Source organism: Tamandua tetradactyla, chromosome 1 (genome assembly GCF_023851605.1).
Source record: "Tamandua tetradactyla isolate mTamTet1 chromosome 1, mTamTet1.pri, whole genome shotgun sequence".
In the NCBI taxonomy this organism is placed as follows: Eukaryota; Metazoa; Chordata; class Mammalia; order Pilosa; family Myrmecophagidae; genus Tamandua; species Tamandua tetradactyla.
Window position 1 is genome coordinate 140,110,260 of NC_135327.1, and position 15,452 is coordinate 140,125,711.

The following is a 15,452-nucleotide window of genomic DNA, read 5'->3' on the forward strand; positions in this document are numbered from 1 at the left end:
CAGTGGTGAAAGGAAATCCTCCCAGTAGGCAGAACTTAGAGCAATACATCTGATGTTCATTTTGCTTGGAAGGAGAAATGGTTACTGGTATATCTGCACACTGATTCATGTGCTGTGGTCAATGGTTTGGCCAGATGGTCAGGATCTTGGAAGGAACATGATTAGAAAACTGGTGACAAAAAGAGGAGACCTGTTTAGACTGGCCTTTTTGATTGGGCAAACAACATGAAAATATTTGTGTCCCATGTGAATGTTCAACAAAGATCAACAGAGCAGGATTTTAATATTCCATTCTGTGGATATTTGGGCTCTTTCCCAAGACACTCCTGTCATTGCCCAATGGGCTTAGGAACAAAATGGCCATGGTGGTAGTGATAGAGGATATGCATGGGCTCAGCAACATAGACTTCTATTTACTAAGGCTGATTTGGGTACAGCCACTGTTGTGTGCCCAATCTGCCAATAGCAAAGACCAACTCTCAGTCCCCACTAAAGTAACATTCACCAAGGCAATCTGTTGGCTACTTGGTGGGATATCGATTACACTGGACCACCTCCATCAGGGAAGGTGTAGGGGTTTGTTCTAATTAGAAAAGACACATACTCTGGATATGGGGTTGCCTTTCCTGCATGTAATGCTCCTGCCAAAATTATCATCTGTGGACTTAAAGAATGCCTTATCCACCATCATAGTATACTACACAGCACTGCTTCTGATCAAGGAACCCACTTCACACCAAATGAAGTACAGGAACAGGAACATGCTCATGAAACTCACTGCTCTTACTATGTTTCCCTGTTTTGTAGACAACATATCCTTGAGTCATGATTTTTTATCCACTCTGATAGCCTATGCTTTTTGAATGGTGTATTTCAACCATTCACATTTAAAGTGATTATTGCCATAGCTGGGTCAATAGCTACATATTTGTAACTGTTTTCTATTTGTTGCCCATGCTTTGTTTCTCTTCTGTCTTCTACTGTTTTTCTGCTTTCTCTGGTTTTAACACAGCATTTTATATTATTCCATTTTCTTTTTCCAAGTAACTTAACTGTGCCCCAAAACAAAGCTCAAGATATCTAAAAGCATAAAGAAAATCCAGCACTACACAATGTAAAATATACAATGTCTGGCATTCCAACAAAAATTAGAAGGCATGCAAAGAAGCAGAAAAATACAACTCATCATGAGGAGAAAAATCAAATAACAGGACCCTGAAATTACAAAGGTGATAAGATTAGTAAACAAGAACATCAAAACAGTTGTTATAAATTCCATATATTCAAGAAAGTATGAGCTTGTTAAGGAAAGACATAGAAAATTTTTAAAAGATTCAAGTCAAACTTTTAGAAATGAAAAATATGTCAATTGCTTGTCTATATACTAGCAACACATAACTGCAATTTAAGTAGAAAACTCAACATAATTTATATTAGCACCAAAACTAATAAAAACAACCTTAGGTGTTAACCTAATAACATATACCATGAGACCAATATCAGGGAAAACTACAAAACTGGTAAAAGAAATCTATGAAAATCTAAATAAATGGAGAGAGATTCATTGTTCATGGATAGGAAGACAATATTTCAAACTGTCAATTTTTTCCAACTTGATCTACAGATCCAATGCAATCCCAATCAAAGTCACAGCAAGTTACTCTGTGGATACTAACAAACTGATTCTAAAGTTCATAAAGAGAGGCAAAATACCAAGAAGAGACAACACTGAAGAACAAAGTCAGACTGATACTACCTGAATTCAAGACTTATTATAAAGCTACGATGATTAAGACAAAAGAATAGTCAAATAGATTGATAGAACAGAACAGAGGGTTCAGAAATGCACCTATACAAATACAGTTAGCTATATTTGTGACAAAGGTACAAAGGCAATTCAATGGAGAAAGGACAGTCTTTCCAAAAAATGTACTGGAACTGGATATTGATATGCAAAAAACGAATCTAGACACAAATCTTGCATCTTCCTAAAAAACTAATTCAAAATGGGTCACAGATTGTGTGGTGCAATGGTAGGTCAGTGGCAGAGTTCTCACCTGCCATGCCAGAGACCCAGGGTGGATTCCTGGAACCTAACCATGACAAAAAAAGAAAAGAAAAAAGGGTCATAGATCTAAACATAAAATGCAAAACTATACAACTTCTAAAAGATAATTTAGGAGAAAATTTTTGTGATATTGGGCTTGGCACTGAATTTTTAGAGAAAATACCAAAAGCTTGATCCATGAAAGAAAAAGTTGCTAAGATTTTAATTTCATTAAAATTAAAAACTCCTGCTTTGCAAAAGACACAGTGGTATGAATGAAAAGGCTAGTCACAGAAGAAAATATCTGCAGAACACATATGTGATAAATATTTATATGCAAAATATACAAACTGTGGTAGTTAGATTCAGCTGTCAACTTCACCAGGTTGATTTTAGAAGAAGCAACAGAAGGTACCTAGTTCTGTTGCTGTGGACATGAGCCAATGGGAGGTGAACCTCATCTGTTCTTGATTACATCTGCAGTCGGGTAGGAGGCGTGCCTACTGCAATGAATGATGTTTGACTTAATTGGCTGGTGTTTAAATGAGAAAGCTCAACGTAGCACAGCCCAAGCAGCTCAGCATACACCTCATCTCAGCACTCGCAGCTTAGCACAGGCCTTTAGAGATGCAGAAAGAAATCACCCCAGGAAAAGTTGTTGGAACCCAGAGGCCTGGAGAGAAGGCCAGCAGAGATCACCCTGTGCCTTCCCACATAAGAAAGAACCTCAGTTGAAAGTTAGCTGCCTTTCCTCTAAAGAACTAACGAAATAAATCCCCATTTATTAAAAGCCAATCCATCTCTGGTGTGTTGCATTCCGGCAGCTAGCAAACTAGAACACAAACCCTCTAAAAACTCAACGATAAAGAAACAAACACCCAATTACAAACTGGGCAAAAGATGTGAATAGTTGTCTCACCAAAGATGATATACTGAAGGCAAATAAGCATATGAAAAGGCGTTCAGCATCAAATTTCATTAAAGAATTGCAAATTAAAACAATGATACCACTTTACACCCATCCAAATAGCTAAAATAAAAAACACTGAAAACTCCCAAATTCTGATTAGGATGTTAAGCAACAAGAACTCTCATTCACTGCTTTGTGCGAATGCAAAATAGTTCAGCAAAATAGTGCAGACTTGGAAGACAGTCTGGCAATTTCTTACAAAGTTAAATATAGGCTTACCACATAACTAAGCAATCATGCTCCTAGGTATCTACCCAACTGAGTTGAAAACTTATGACAAATGAAAACCTGCACACACATGTTTACATTAGCTTTATTTACCATATGATTCTAGCAACTTAAGAGCAAATAAAATGAAAAGTAAGCAGTGGAAAGAATAAAGAATAAAAATTAAATAAAGTTAAGAACAGAATTTCAATGGAGAAAACTAAAACCCTCAAAATCTTCAATAAAACAGACAGACCGATGAGGAAAAAAAAGAAAAGTCACAAATCACCAGTATTAGGAATGAGAGAAGGAACATCACTACAGATCCTACAGATATTAAAAAAATAATAAGGAACATTATGAACTGTTTTATGCCAATAAATTTAACAACTTAGATTAAATGGACAAATTCCTTGAAAGACATAAACTATCAATGTTCACTCAAGAGGAAATAGAAAACTTTGAACAGCCCTTCGTTAATTAAAGAAATTGAGTTTGTAATTAAAATCCCTCTCACAAAGAAAACTCCAGGCATAGTTACGCTAGTCATTTAGTATTGCCTGAAGTTTCAGTTACATGGAAGGATCAAATATTTATTAACTTTCTATCACGTGTAGGCACTAAAGATATAATATTGATAGGATTATGTTAGTGTTCCAGCAAGATATGGAAGCAAGGTATGCAGAGAACCACTGGTGTGGGACTAGATTAAGAGTAAAGAAACTAATGACAATAATCTATGGAGAAATGATCAGGCCTGAACTAAAAGAGTGGCAATGGGGAATATTTTTTTTAATTGGGGTGGTTTGAGTATTGGGACATGGAATGATTGAAAGATAAATAACTATGTCATAGAATGATCAAATGCAGTAATTGACTGGACATCGAAGATATGGAAGCAAAAAAAAAATAAGGATGCTCCATGATTTTTGGCTTGAACACTAGAAGAACGCTTCATTAGGGCAGAAAATACAAGAGAAGGAATGGGGTTGGGTATAGGAAAGATATGTTTATTTTTGGAGTTATTATACAGTCATACATTTAGCTCCCAAAACACATAGGAGCTAAATATAATTGGAATTAATTTATAATTCCAATTGGAATAGCTGGAATCAACACTTAGAAAATCTGTGTAGTTTAACTTGCTCTCTCTCCCAGGATCACTTGCTATTAAAGTTTTTTCTACAATTATACAATTAATGGCTTTCCTCTCTTAAATGAATTTTAGGAATAAATAAGAGATTTGAGAAAACAAGAGGTGTCTTTTTTTATACACTTAACTGACAGCACTGACCTGCTATCTTGATGATCTATGTATGTTTATATGTTATTTAGAACAGTAAAACCCTGTTTATTTACTCTACTGATTTACTGAGTCTGACTACTTTCTTCACAAAAGACTTGAGAATGTGAACTCTCCTTACCTTTTCCCTTTTCTTGTATTGGCCACAACAATTCTTTATTCAACTCTGCCTTTTACCTTTTTAACATATTATTGCCTCCTTTTAAGGTTTTGTTTGTCTGCCATTTTCCTAGTCAGGTATTGCCATTAAAATAAAACACATCTGATGAAAAATTTCTGGAAATAGATAATGGTAATGGTTATACAACCTTGTAAATGCATTTAATCCCACTGAACTGCACACTTAATATGGTTAAAATGGTAAATTTTTCATCATGCGTATTTTACCACAATAAAAAAATATAGCTGTTTAACTTAGTCAAATAACTGTAGCAACCATTTTTTTGAGCAAGTATTATAAGCCAGCCAATGTGTTAATTTACACGTTATCTCATTTAATTCTTAAAACCTTGCAAAGTAAATACTATCACCCATTACAACCAGTCAAGATGTTAAGTGCTTTGTATACGTTATCTCATTTAATTCTTAAAAACCTTGCAAAGTGGATAATATCACCATTCTATGAATAAAAAATGAACCTCAAAATTATTTATATAATGAATCCAAAGTCATGCAACTTGGGTATGGCAGAATTGGGCTTGAACCTAAGTCAAGAGAGCACCACAACTTGTGCCACATACTTCATAAGCCTTTTTGCTATCTGTAACAGACTTTTTCTGGATGTTTTATTAAGGTGCTTTCATTTATTCAATAGACACATGCTGTATGTTGTCACAATTTCTGTAGCTATACTAACAACCCCTTTTCTCCATTGTTTCTGAAATTGGACAGGTGCATAACATGCACCTTTTTCCCTTTACTTCCCCTCATGAAATACCAAATTAATCATGTTATGATTATCAGGTAGTGGTTCAGCCACAGCTATTTCCTGCCCTAGTTCCTGTTCACTACTCAGAATGAAGTCCAATATCTTTTCTTTCCTAGCACTCTAAAACTACCTATTCTAGGAAGCAGTCATTTTCTCCTTGAAAACTCACCTCTCTATCTTATGTTATCTTACCAATTTAAATGAGACTAACAAGCTCAACTAAATGTGCAGCTTTTCTAAACATCATTTAATATTTTCAACTTGGTCTTAGGATTTTGGTCATCAAAGATACTCCACTTTATAAATTCAATGTATTTATGGTTCTGTTCTAACCTGAGGGAAAGATAAAAGTATGAGACTTTGCCTCAGATTTTTCAAGCACAATCCCAATTTAAAATATTCTACCCCCTGTCACATCTCAAGGTTAGGTTCAGAAAAGATGGCCAACATACATGCAAAGGGTAGCTGGCAATCTTAATTCTATGTGGCTACAGACTAGGCAACAGTCACTTTTTTTGTGTGCATGCTGTATGGTGGAAGTCACATCTCATTCTTTTTCCATGTGACTATCTCGTTATTTCAGCACCATTTGTTGATTTGGGGGGAGGGGGGAAGCAGTGCGTGGACCAGGAACCAAGTATTCCACACGGCAGGCGAGAATTCTACTACTGAACTACTCTTTGCACCCTCAACAGTCACTTTTAAGTTGTTCTTTCAAAAATAATCCTGAAATACGTTCTACAAATCAAGAGCAAATGCTTCTAGTAGTGTAGGTCTTCATTCATAACTTATAATGAAGTAGTTGCTAGCTGGACACATTAGAAAAGGGAGTTTTCATTGGCACAGGGAAAATAAGTGTTGAAAGGTAAATATCAAATAATAATGTCACAATGCACAAACTGCTCAGGTTTCCCATAATTTTGGTATCTAAGTATGCAGTTTCTAATCACCAAAATTGGGTAATACACACTTTGCTAAACCATATTTCTATACATTTACCACTTAAAGAAGACTTTAACAATACTTTTTATACAAAGCCACAATTACTTGCCATTCCATCAACAACTCATATTCCTATTCTGAGACCCTGCTTCCTGTTCTTGTTGTATCTGTAAGGAATGCCCTTTCCTTCCCATCCACTAAAACTATCATTCATCACTTACAGTTGCAGTGTGGCACCTCCCACTGAACCTTCCAACCCCTTTCCCAATCTCTCTCTCAGATTATTCATTCTTTCTTTTGTATTCAGGGCTTACCATGTTTTAGTACTTTACATATTTTATTTAATGCTCAATACTTCCCTCTGAAGAATTATCCTCTCCTTTTAACAGATAAGGAAAGTGAAGTTGAAAGACGTTCGGTATCATGTCCAAAGCCACAAAGCAGAACAAGAATTCAAACTCTGGTCTTGTCTAAACTTTAGTTCTCTTCCCATGAAATCACTCCACAGCACTATTTAACAATATATAGTACTATATTATCATTATTTGTTCAAATGTTTCTCTCACATTAGAGAGAAGGTAACTCCATTTCTTTATCCCATCAACACCCAAGTTTCTATCGTACAATGATCTCAAAGTGTTACTGAACATGTAACTTGACTATGTTATTGAATATTGAACCTCCCAATCAATTTATGGTTTTGCAGCATGATTTTCCACTACTTTCACTTGGTAGTCTTTTACCAAATCTTTAAGAAGTGAATCTTATTGTGGCAGTAAAGAATAATGGCTTTAAATGTAGGCTTTGGAAATCGATTGCTTAAATGTGAATCCCACCTCCACCAACTTATTAGCTGAGAAATCTGGACAAATGAATTAACTTAAGTTTTGGTTAACTCATCTGTAAAATAGGGAGAACAGTAATCACAGTATTTACCTCACAGGACCATAAGGATTAAATGAAATAATATGTAAATAACTATTTTATTGATTTATTTTTTAGTTTTTTGTTTTTGTGAACTATTTTTTGATCCTTATTTTTTCCACATGACAACCTGAATTTCTTTTGGCTTGGTCTAAAACCTTTCTTTAAAAATATCTTGCAATTTTTCATTAAATGGTCTAGCCGAAAAGTTTTTGGTTAAAAGTTGCTGTATCTATTACTTCCTTGATTTGGGGGACCAACATTGCAGTACCAATTTGGGCTCAAAAAGGTCTACTTTTGGAGCCTTGACTATGCAAGTGTGTCCCTATTATACACTATACTTGATTTGTTCTACCACAAAATGCTGAAAATGAGAACGCAGACACTTCTCAATTTGCTAAAACCTAACTTAATACGGTCTGATGCATGCAGACAACAAACGTGTGTGGGAGGCAGGCTATTTCCAGTGTACATACGAACTTTTCCTGAAACCACCTGCCTGGTCCTAGAGACGGGTCATTCACCCCAAACTTCCAGATTTCTTCCCTCTGGAATCTGGGGGCTGAGCCACTAAGACTGACAGGGGATTCCCACTGTCTTTTTATAAACCTAGAAGCCCTTACTCCAAAAAGTTAGAATTTGAAACTGGTAGGTATTTTATGACTTGTCAGGCTAAAATGCATCGTTTCCAGATTCTCAGAATTCCCCCTTTCAATATTAAAAAAAAAATTATGAAAAAGTTTTGGAGAAAACAAGTGGAAAAAAAAATTCCTAAAAACAAGTTTAAATACTTAGTCTACAGCCAAAGACTATGGGTTGGGGGTGGGGATACAAATATTTTTAAGTGTCTAGATGGCTAAAGTTAACAAAAAACTACAAAATCAAAATATCACACATAAAAATAATCGCAAAATAAGCAAGATATACTATTTAAAAAGAAAGCACAAGTGAAATACATTGACCACGAGTTTAAAAACTACTTGGTCTGTAAAGTACATATTGAGATCAATAAATTGTCCCAGATTCTGTACTCCCCTAGGTTAGGATATGTTAATATAATGCAGTTTCTAGTTTCTGCCAGGCTAAAAATAAAAAGGTAGACAGATGAATGACACAATGATCCCCGAAGTTACACAAGGTGTTGAGTTAGGAAGCTACGACTGAAAGGAACAATACCACAATGCTGACTGTCAATATAAGGCAAATAAAAAGAAAAGATGCATGCTGGTGGACCGCGGTATTGCTTCTAGACGGGAAATACCAATTAAGGCCCGTGCATAAGATTTTCAGCACCCGCTCTGCAGTGAGTTTTGGAATCAGAAAACTAAACTGTTGCCTCCTCCACCCGCAGAGCGCAGCGACCCTCCTCCCAGCCTGAGCGTCCAACGTGCGCTGAGCCACCCCCGCCTATCCAGCCCTCTCCTTCCGACGCTAGCTGACCTCTCCCTGCTGGCCCGGGCTCAGCTGCCGGACGCCTCTGCTTGCCCTCCCGGGACCGACGCCCCCCATCTCAACGCCAAGGGAAGGAAGCCAAGGAGAGGGACCGAGGGAAGGAAGGCGGAGGGGCGGGCAGTGGAGGCACCAGTGCCGGGGGCGGCGCAGGGCTTCGGCCCGTCACCCTCAAGGCTCGAGGACTGCGCGGGCTCGAGAGGAGGGAGGCTGAGCCTCTGCTGCCCGCCAAGTGATGCGAAAGGGTCGCGCCTGGCTCCGGCCCGCAGGTGCCAAAAGCTGCCAAGGAAGCCACCGGCGGAGGGCGATACGATGGCCCCAGAGCCCCCGCCTCCATCCTGCCGGCCGCTCTCCTCCCTTGCGCTGCTCCGTCCTAGGGATTCTGTCAGAACCCAGCGACCTCCACACGGCCTGCCCAAGCGCGGAGGTGATGCCGCTCTTACCGTAGGAGCCGGCGCCGCGCCGCTAGGAGGCGGCTGGGGTACGCGCGGGAGACGCTGAGGCGGGAGGCGCCGTAGCCGAGGGAGCCGGAGGAGCCACAAGGAGGCTGCCGGAGGACGTGCTGCCTTCACAGCCGTCGCCCCACCCCCCCACGTCCAGGCTCCCCCTCCCTCCACACCCCTGCTCCCTCCTCCTCAGGATTTTGCGCGGCCTGCAGTCTCTCGGCCAGTGGCGAGGGGCGGGGTTCCCTTCGGGGGCGGAGCCGAGCACCGGCTAGCCTGATTGGTATGTGTGAGTCCAATAGGACCACGAGAAATCCAGGCTGCTTTTCAACTGACTTTCTTCTGAACCTATGGCAGTAGAGAGGCGGGCCCAGTGGATTCTTTTATTCCCGCCTTTTTGGTGAACCTAAATAGTAAAAAGATCGGTTGGTTTGCACGAGCGAGTAAGTGGTCCAATTACTGTAGGGAAAGCGGGCTCTGAACTCAGATTGGCATCCTGTCTACCTATAGGTAGGCCTAGGGGCGGTGCGAACCCGCCCCGGATGTGGGCGCGGCTGAGATAGAACTGAGAGATTCTCTACCTCTGTGGTTCGGTTAGGAGGAACTGAGTCTTTTTCTTAGTTATCATGTGACGGCTTCTGGGTTGAATGGAGGGGAAAAGTGTGGAAAAGGCAAGGGATCCGAACTGGCGAGTTTCCTGACCTTCACGCCCCTCTCCGCTCCTCCACCCGCGGTGCTGCCTGGTGAGTCCGGGGCTCCACGGAGCCGGCATCCTCGAACTGCACCCGCCCCGAGGGTGCCCTGGAGCTAGTCTCCCAGTGCCTAGGTAGCCTGGGCCGCGGCCACCCACCCACTCAAACTCCCGACCCAAAATACACACCTGCTTGGCACCGGGGCTTCTGTGTGCGTTGTGGATCAGATCACCCAAGAATCGTGTTGAACCCCCAAAATGTGCTGCGCCCACCGCCTAGAATAGGCGACACGAGCAGATAGCGTTTGTCCTGGGCCTAAACGCGGGCAGTTTAGGTGCGTCCTGAAGTTCTAGGGTCAGGTAGGCCTGGATCAGGTATTTTGTTAGCAAAACGGAGTTCCTTAGAAGAATGATTAAATTGGCGAAGGCTGTTGCAGGACGGGCCTTTTGAAAGATTTATTATGAAGAGGAATTCTGTGTTGAGGGCTCATTAATTAAAACTCTTTGGGATGAAGCAATTTCACTTGGGAGAGTAGTGGCCGTAGCGAGAGAAAGGAAATGGGGCGGGTGTGTGTCCTAAGAAGCACCAAAGAAGAATTAATTTGTCTACCCACAGCTGATATACCCAGATGCCAGAGACGTGGGCACGGCCCTTAAGATCTTCATGCCTGGGCAGCTCCGAAGGTTTTAACAATGATTACAGAAGCATGTGAATACATACTTAACTCTTCCAGATACCAGACATAACCACCTTAAAGAGGAAATACTTTGGTTGAACTAAGATTTGTTTTAAATTACAACGCACAACCCCTTCCCTTGAGAAGAAAGGGGAATAGTGGGAGGAAATAAATACAATTGCTTAAATTAGTGAAGATGTAAATGTAAAATTGGAATCGAATGTCATCATTGCATCTCAGCATCCACAGTCCTTCATACTTCCCTTAAATATGAGTAAAGTGCTCCCTATTGAGGGCACTTTGGTGTCTAGGTGACTCCAAGTGTATATAGAACTTTGTTGCATTCCACATTATAAAGCTTGTAGCCACAAAAAAACAAACAAAACATCCCTGGGTTCTTTGTACCGTTTCATCTCCAGTCCTAAAGTACCTGTGATGAATGCAGACACCAGTTGCTACTAGGTACTATGTGAGAAAAAATGAAGCCCGACTCACTTCTTGGCAGATGTAAAATCTTGGCAAATGTGAAAGTTATGTTTAAAACAAGTGTATTAGGGCAGGCCACTGTGGGTCAGCCGGCAGAGTCCTCGCCTGCCATGCCAGAGACCCAGGTTCAATTCCAGATGCCTGCCCATGGGGGGGGACAAAAAAAAAGTGTTTAAAACAAGTGTACTATTGTAAGCTATTTTTAAAGGTTAACAAAAAAGTCCAGAGAGATGCGAGATCGAGATTGAGCAAACTTAATTTACAGGATGATATCCACCCCTAGTTACTAATCAGCACACACCGCGCCACGCCCCTATCCAAATTCAGTCTCCCATCCCCCTATGGCTGCCTTCCTATAAATCTCTGAAATATGCATTCTGACCAGGAAAGGAGATCAACACAGAAATCATTCCTGTGAACAAAAAAGCTCTGCATTCAGCATAATCTGCCAACTAGGGAAACAACTTGAGTGGAAGCAGATGGGTATAAGGAGAAAGAGGTGAGATAGGAGTCTCATTTATGCGTGGACTCATACATACCTATTGAAATAAAACAGATGTATATTATTGGGACATTACATGATAGTCACCAACTGTTTCAAATAGTAGAGATGTAGCAGAGAACTTAAAGGTTATTTCTAAAATATAATTGAGCATGCGATAATTTAGAGTATTTTTTGTTCGTCTAGTCCTTTTTATGGTATTTCCAGCTGCTTTAACTTTTCTTTACCTTATCTTCCTGCATCTTTACTCCTACTCCAAAGGGAACCCTGTGCCCTGTGCTTTTGTTCTCATTCCTACCACTAATTTTATTTTTTGTCCATCAAATGTTCTCTCATCTTCAGTTATCTAAAGATAAGTAAAGCCCTAGCGGCTTACTTCCCTCAGCTTATAATCATACTTAGATTCCTCCCTTCCTGAAAATTCCTTTTCCTTTCCTTTCTCAATCTTATATGTCTTTCATCTTCTCTTCTCTAAAGGCCTCAAGGAAATAATATGTGCTCATTTATTTTTCCATTTCCTTATTTTCTAATAACTCCTCACCTAACATGCAGTCTGATTTCTGATTTCCTGTTCTTATTCTTTTTCCAAAGGGGCAAAGGTTAATATTAAAAACTTGAAGAAATGGAGAAATATACTATACTATAAACCTAGTTGTGAAGGTTAACTGTAATAAATGTGTATACCTAAGCTAGGTTTTAGATATAATGCACTTCCAATAAAAATTCCAACTTTTTAAGAATTAGTGACTTTAGCATTGAAGAAATGAAAGGGAAAAATACTAGAAAGTATTCTGGAAAAGAAAACTGAGTAAGTACTACGCTTTCCAGATTATTAGAATATATCGTAGAGCAACAGTAACAGTCACATAGTACTAGTGCAAAGTAGAAATATAGCTCGGCAAAACAGAGCAGGGATATAAGAAATAGTTCCAATTATAGAATAATTTAGCATCTAATAATTACAAAAACATCAAAGTTATTAAGTGGACATGATTATTGGGTAACAAGTAGTAAAAGTTCATGCTTTTAGTTTTAGAACTTGGATATCAACTAAAATGTGGAAGTTTAACTATTAAAAGAAAAAAAATCCTTAGACTAAGAAAATAGATATTTATAACATTAATGAAAAAATAATTGAGGGTTTAATTTTAAAAAATAAGATCCATGTTTAAACTATGAAAATTCATTGTTATCAATGCCTTTATTATTTAGCCCAGCAACCTGTTTATGATCTTAATTCTTCTCAAAATCTTTGTAATTTTTATTGGCTATTCCCTCTTCTTCCTCTCTTAGCTTGAAACCATTCTTCTTTTTTCAGTGTTTTGATTTTGAATGCTTTTTTTTAGTAGCTCCTGAAATTGAATGAAAAATTTATGTATGCACATATGCAGAAAGGTAAGTTAAAAACATCCCTGAGGTGTAAAAACAAAGTCATGAGTGCAGGAACTTGTGTGACAGCAATCAAAAGGAACAGATTATTCTTGACACATTTTGAAGCAATATACCCCAGAGGGTATATTAAAAATTTTTGTTGTATTTTAGCACGGACTAAAGGAATGATGGATATAATGTTATCAAAACTGGCTACAAGATTTAGAGCTTTATGAAAGGAAGACAGGTAGAATGTTTTCAAAATTAGGAAATCCGTGAGTGGGAAAGAACCAGGTTTGTTCTCTAGGAATGAAACTGTTTTGGTTATTTTTTTTGGTATGTAAACAATCTTGACTTTTTTCCCCTCTCTTAGGTATATTTCCCTTTTCTCAACTCTGCAACAGCCTCTTTAAACTGTTTAAATGAGAATGTCCTTGGCTCAGAGAGTACTACTCACCTGGCTTTTCACTTTGCTCTTCTTGATCATGTTGGTGTTGAAACTGGATGAGAAGGCTCCTTGGAACTGGTTCCTCATATTTATTCCAGTCTGGATATTTGATGCTATCCTTCTGGTTATGCTGATTGTGAAAATGGCTGGACGGTGTAAGTCTGGCTTTGACCCTCGACATGGATCGCACAATATTAAAAAAAAAGCGTGGTACCTCATCGCAATGTTACTTAAATTAGCTTTCTGCCTTGCACTCTGTGCTAAACTAGAACAATTTACTACCATGAATCTGTCCTATGTCTTCATTCCTTTATGGGCCTTACTAGCGGGGGCTCTGACGGAACTTGGATATAACGTCTTTTTTGTGAGAGACTGACTTCTAATTCATCTCATTTTAATTACTGTTCAACAAGCTGTCATTAAAGTGTTCTAAATCTTTGCAAGCTTCATGCCAGAGAACTGAGAAAAATACCAAAAGTAGTTTTATACTGCTACTATAATATAGGCTAGGTGAATCATGGACTTCCTCAACCCAAAGCTTAATGTCCTTATTATCTCTATGTAAATAAAGTTTGTTTTGACCTCATTTTTCTATCTGACTCTTGAATAATTTGTTATAAGTATGTGGTCAGTACTTAAAGGAGATAAATACAAAGCCTTTAATCTACATATTTGGGTAGACATCTAATATATCAAGGCCGTGTTTTGACCAAAGCAAATGGCCATTTGTACTTCTAAATTTAGAAGGAAACAACCTAGGTACTGAAATAGTTATGGGAGCCACATTATGTTTACATTCAGAAAGAATCTGAGTTTGACAGATTTTTGTCAAAGTTAACTTCATTGTTACCTCTGCCTTCCATTTTGGACAAATGCATTAAAAGTGGCATTGCAAAATTGCCTCTTCCTAATAGTAAGGAGGACCATACATCTTGGTTGAGTCGGGACAGGCCCAGTTTATGCCTACTGTCCTAGGATACCAGGGAGTTAGTGCCCCTTTTACACTCAGAAGTATACTGGTTTGAGGAATTATATTATCACCCTACCCAACATGCTTCAGTGAATTCTAAAGAAGCAAGACTTCCAAAGAGACTGATCTGTCTTATAACCCAAAAGTAAGATGATTGTTCTTGCCATATACAGACCTCACTTTTAGGTCTGGGAAGAATCTAAAGTACTACTTTATTCTGTTTTAAAAATAAACAAGAGGGGGTACAAGGGTAGTTCAGTGGTAGAATTCTCGCCTGCCATGTGGGAGACCCAGGTTCGATTTCTGGTCCATGCACTTCCCCAAAAAACAAATAAGCAAGCAAAGCAAAACAAAAAGTCAACAAAGGGTGCAAACGGGATACTCCCATGGAAAAATAATGAAAAATGACCCTGTCATACAGCATACCAAAAAAAGTAAATAATAAAAAATAAAGTATTTAATAAAATAAACATGATTATTTGAATATAGCATTTTGGTCTAGTTCTCCCTTATAAAAAGATAACATGGCAAAGTTTCAGCTACAGCACCACAAATTTGTACACAAATTAGTACAGCTTAACTGCTTGTTAAACTACAGTAAATCAAACAATGATCGATTGCAAATGTTGGTGTATATTAGTATTTTGGGTGTCTAAAAATGGGATTGAGGAAAGATAGTTAATGTGGGGGATGAATGTCTCAGACTTTATCAGATATTCCTTATTTGATTGAGATAGCCCATATATTTGGTTTATGGAATCTATCATTAGATAGATTTGAAGTAAAGTAGAGGGGCGCTTTCAACCCTGCAAGAAATCAGCCAGGAGGAACTAAATTGCAACTATTTTGTCATTCAGGAAAAGCTATATTCATGCAACTGTTTTCTAAGCATAATCTTTCACAGGGAGAAGGAAAGGGAGGAACCAGCACAATGTGCAAAGATTCAGTGAGGCTGGGGTTGTCAAACTTTTTCTATAAAGAGTCATATAGTAAATATTTTAGGCTCTGTGGGCCATATGGTCTCATTAGCTCACATCAGCCACTGGAGTTAGAAAGCAGCCATAGACCATATGTTAACAGATGACTGTAGCTAT

General features: G+C 38.8%; 2 protein-coding genes across 5 annotated transcripts in view; one reads left to right on the forward strand and one right to left on the reverse strand.

Annotated features, from left to right (window-relative positions):
- PHTF2 (putative homeodomain transcription factor 2) overlaps positions 1–9,626 on the reverse strand; it is a 166,669-nt gene extending 157,043 nt beyond the window's left edge. For 3 of the 4 annotated variants that reach the window (XM_077154722.1, XM_077154630.1, XM_077154309.1), the window contains exon 1: positions 9,214–9,626. The gene's annotated coding sequence lies outside the window, so the exon portion shown is untranslated. Of the gene's footprint in view, positions 1–8,761; positions 9,002–9,213 lie in introns of those variants that run through there. The other variant, XM_077154547.1, reaches the window with a different exon arrangement.
- Positions 9,492–13,974, forward strand: TMEM60 (transmembrane protein 60). Its single transcript, XM_077154939.1, has 2 exons — positions 9,492–9,956; positions 13,314–13,974. The coding sequence occupies exon 2, from the start codon at positions 13,363–13,365 to the stop codon at positions 13,762–13,764; it is 402 nt and encodes a 133-aa protein (XP_077011054.1). The 5' UTR covers positions 9,492–9,956; positions 13,314–13,362; the 3' UTR covers positions 13,765–13,974.
- The last annotated feature ends 1,478 nt before the right edge of the window (positions 13,975–15,452 follow it).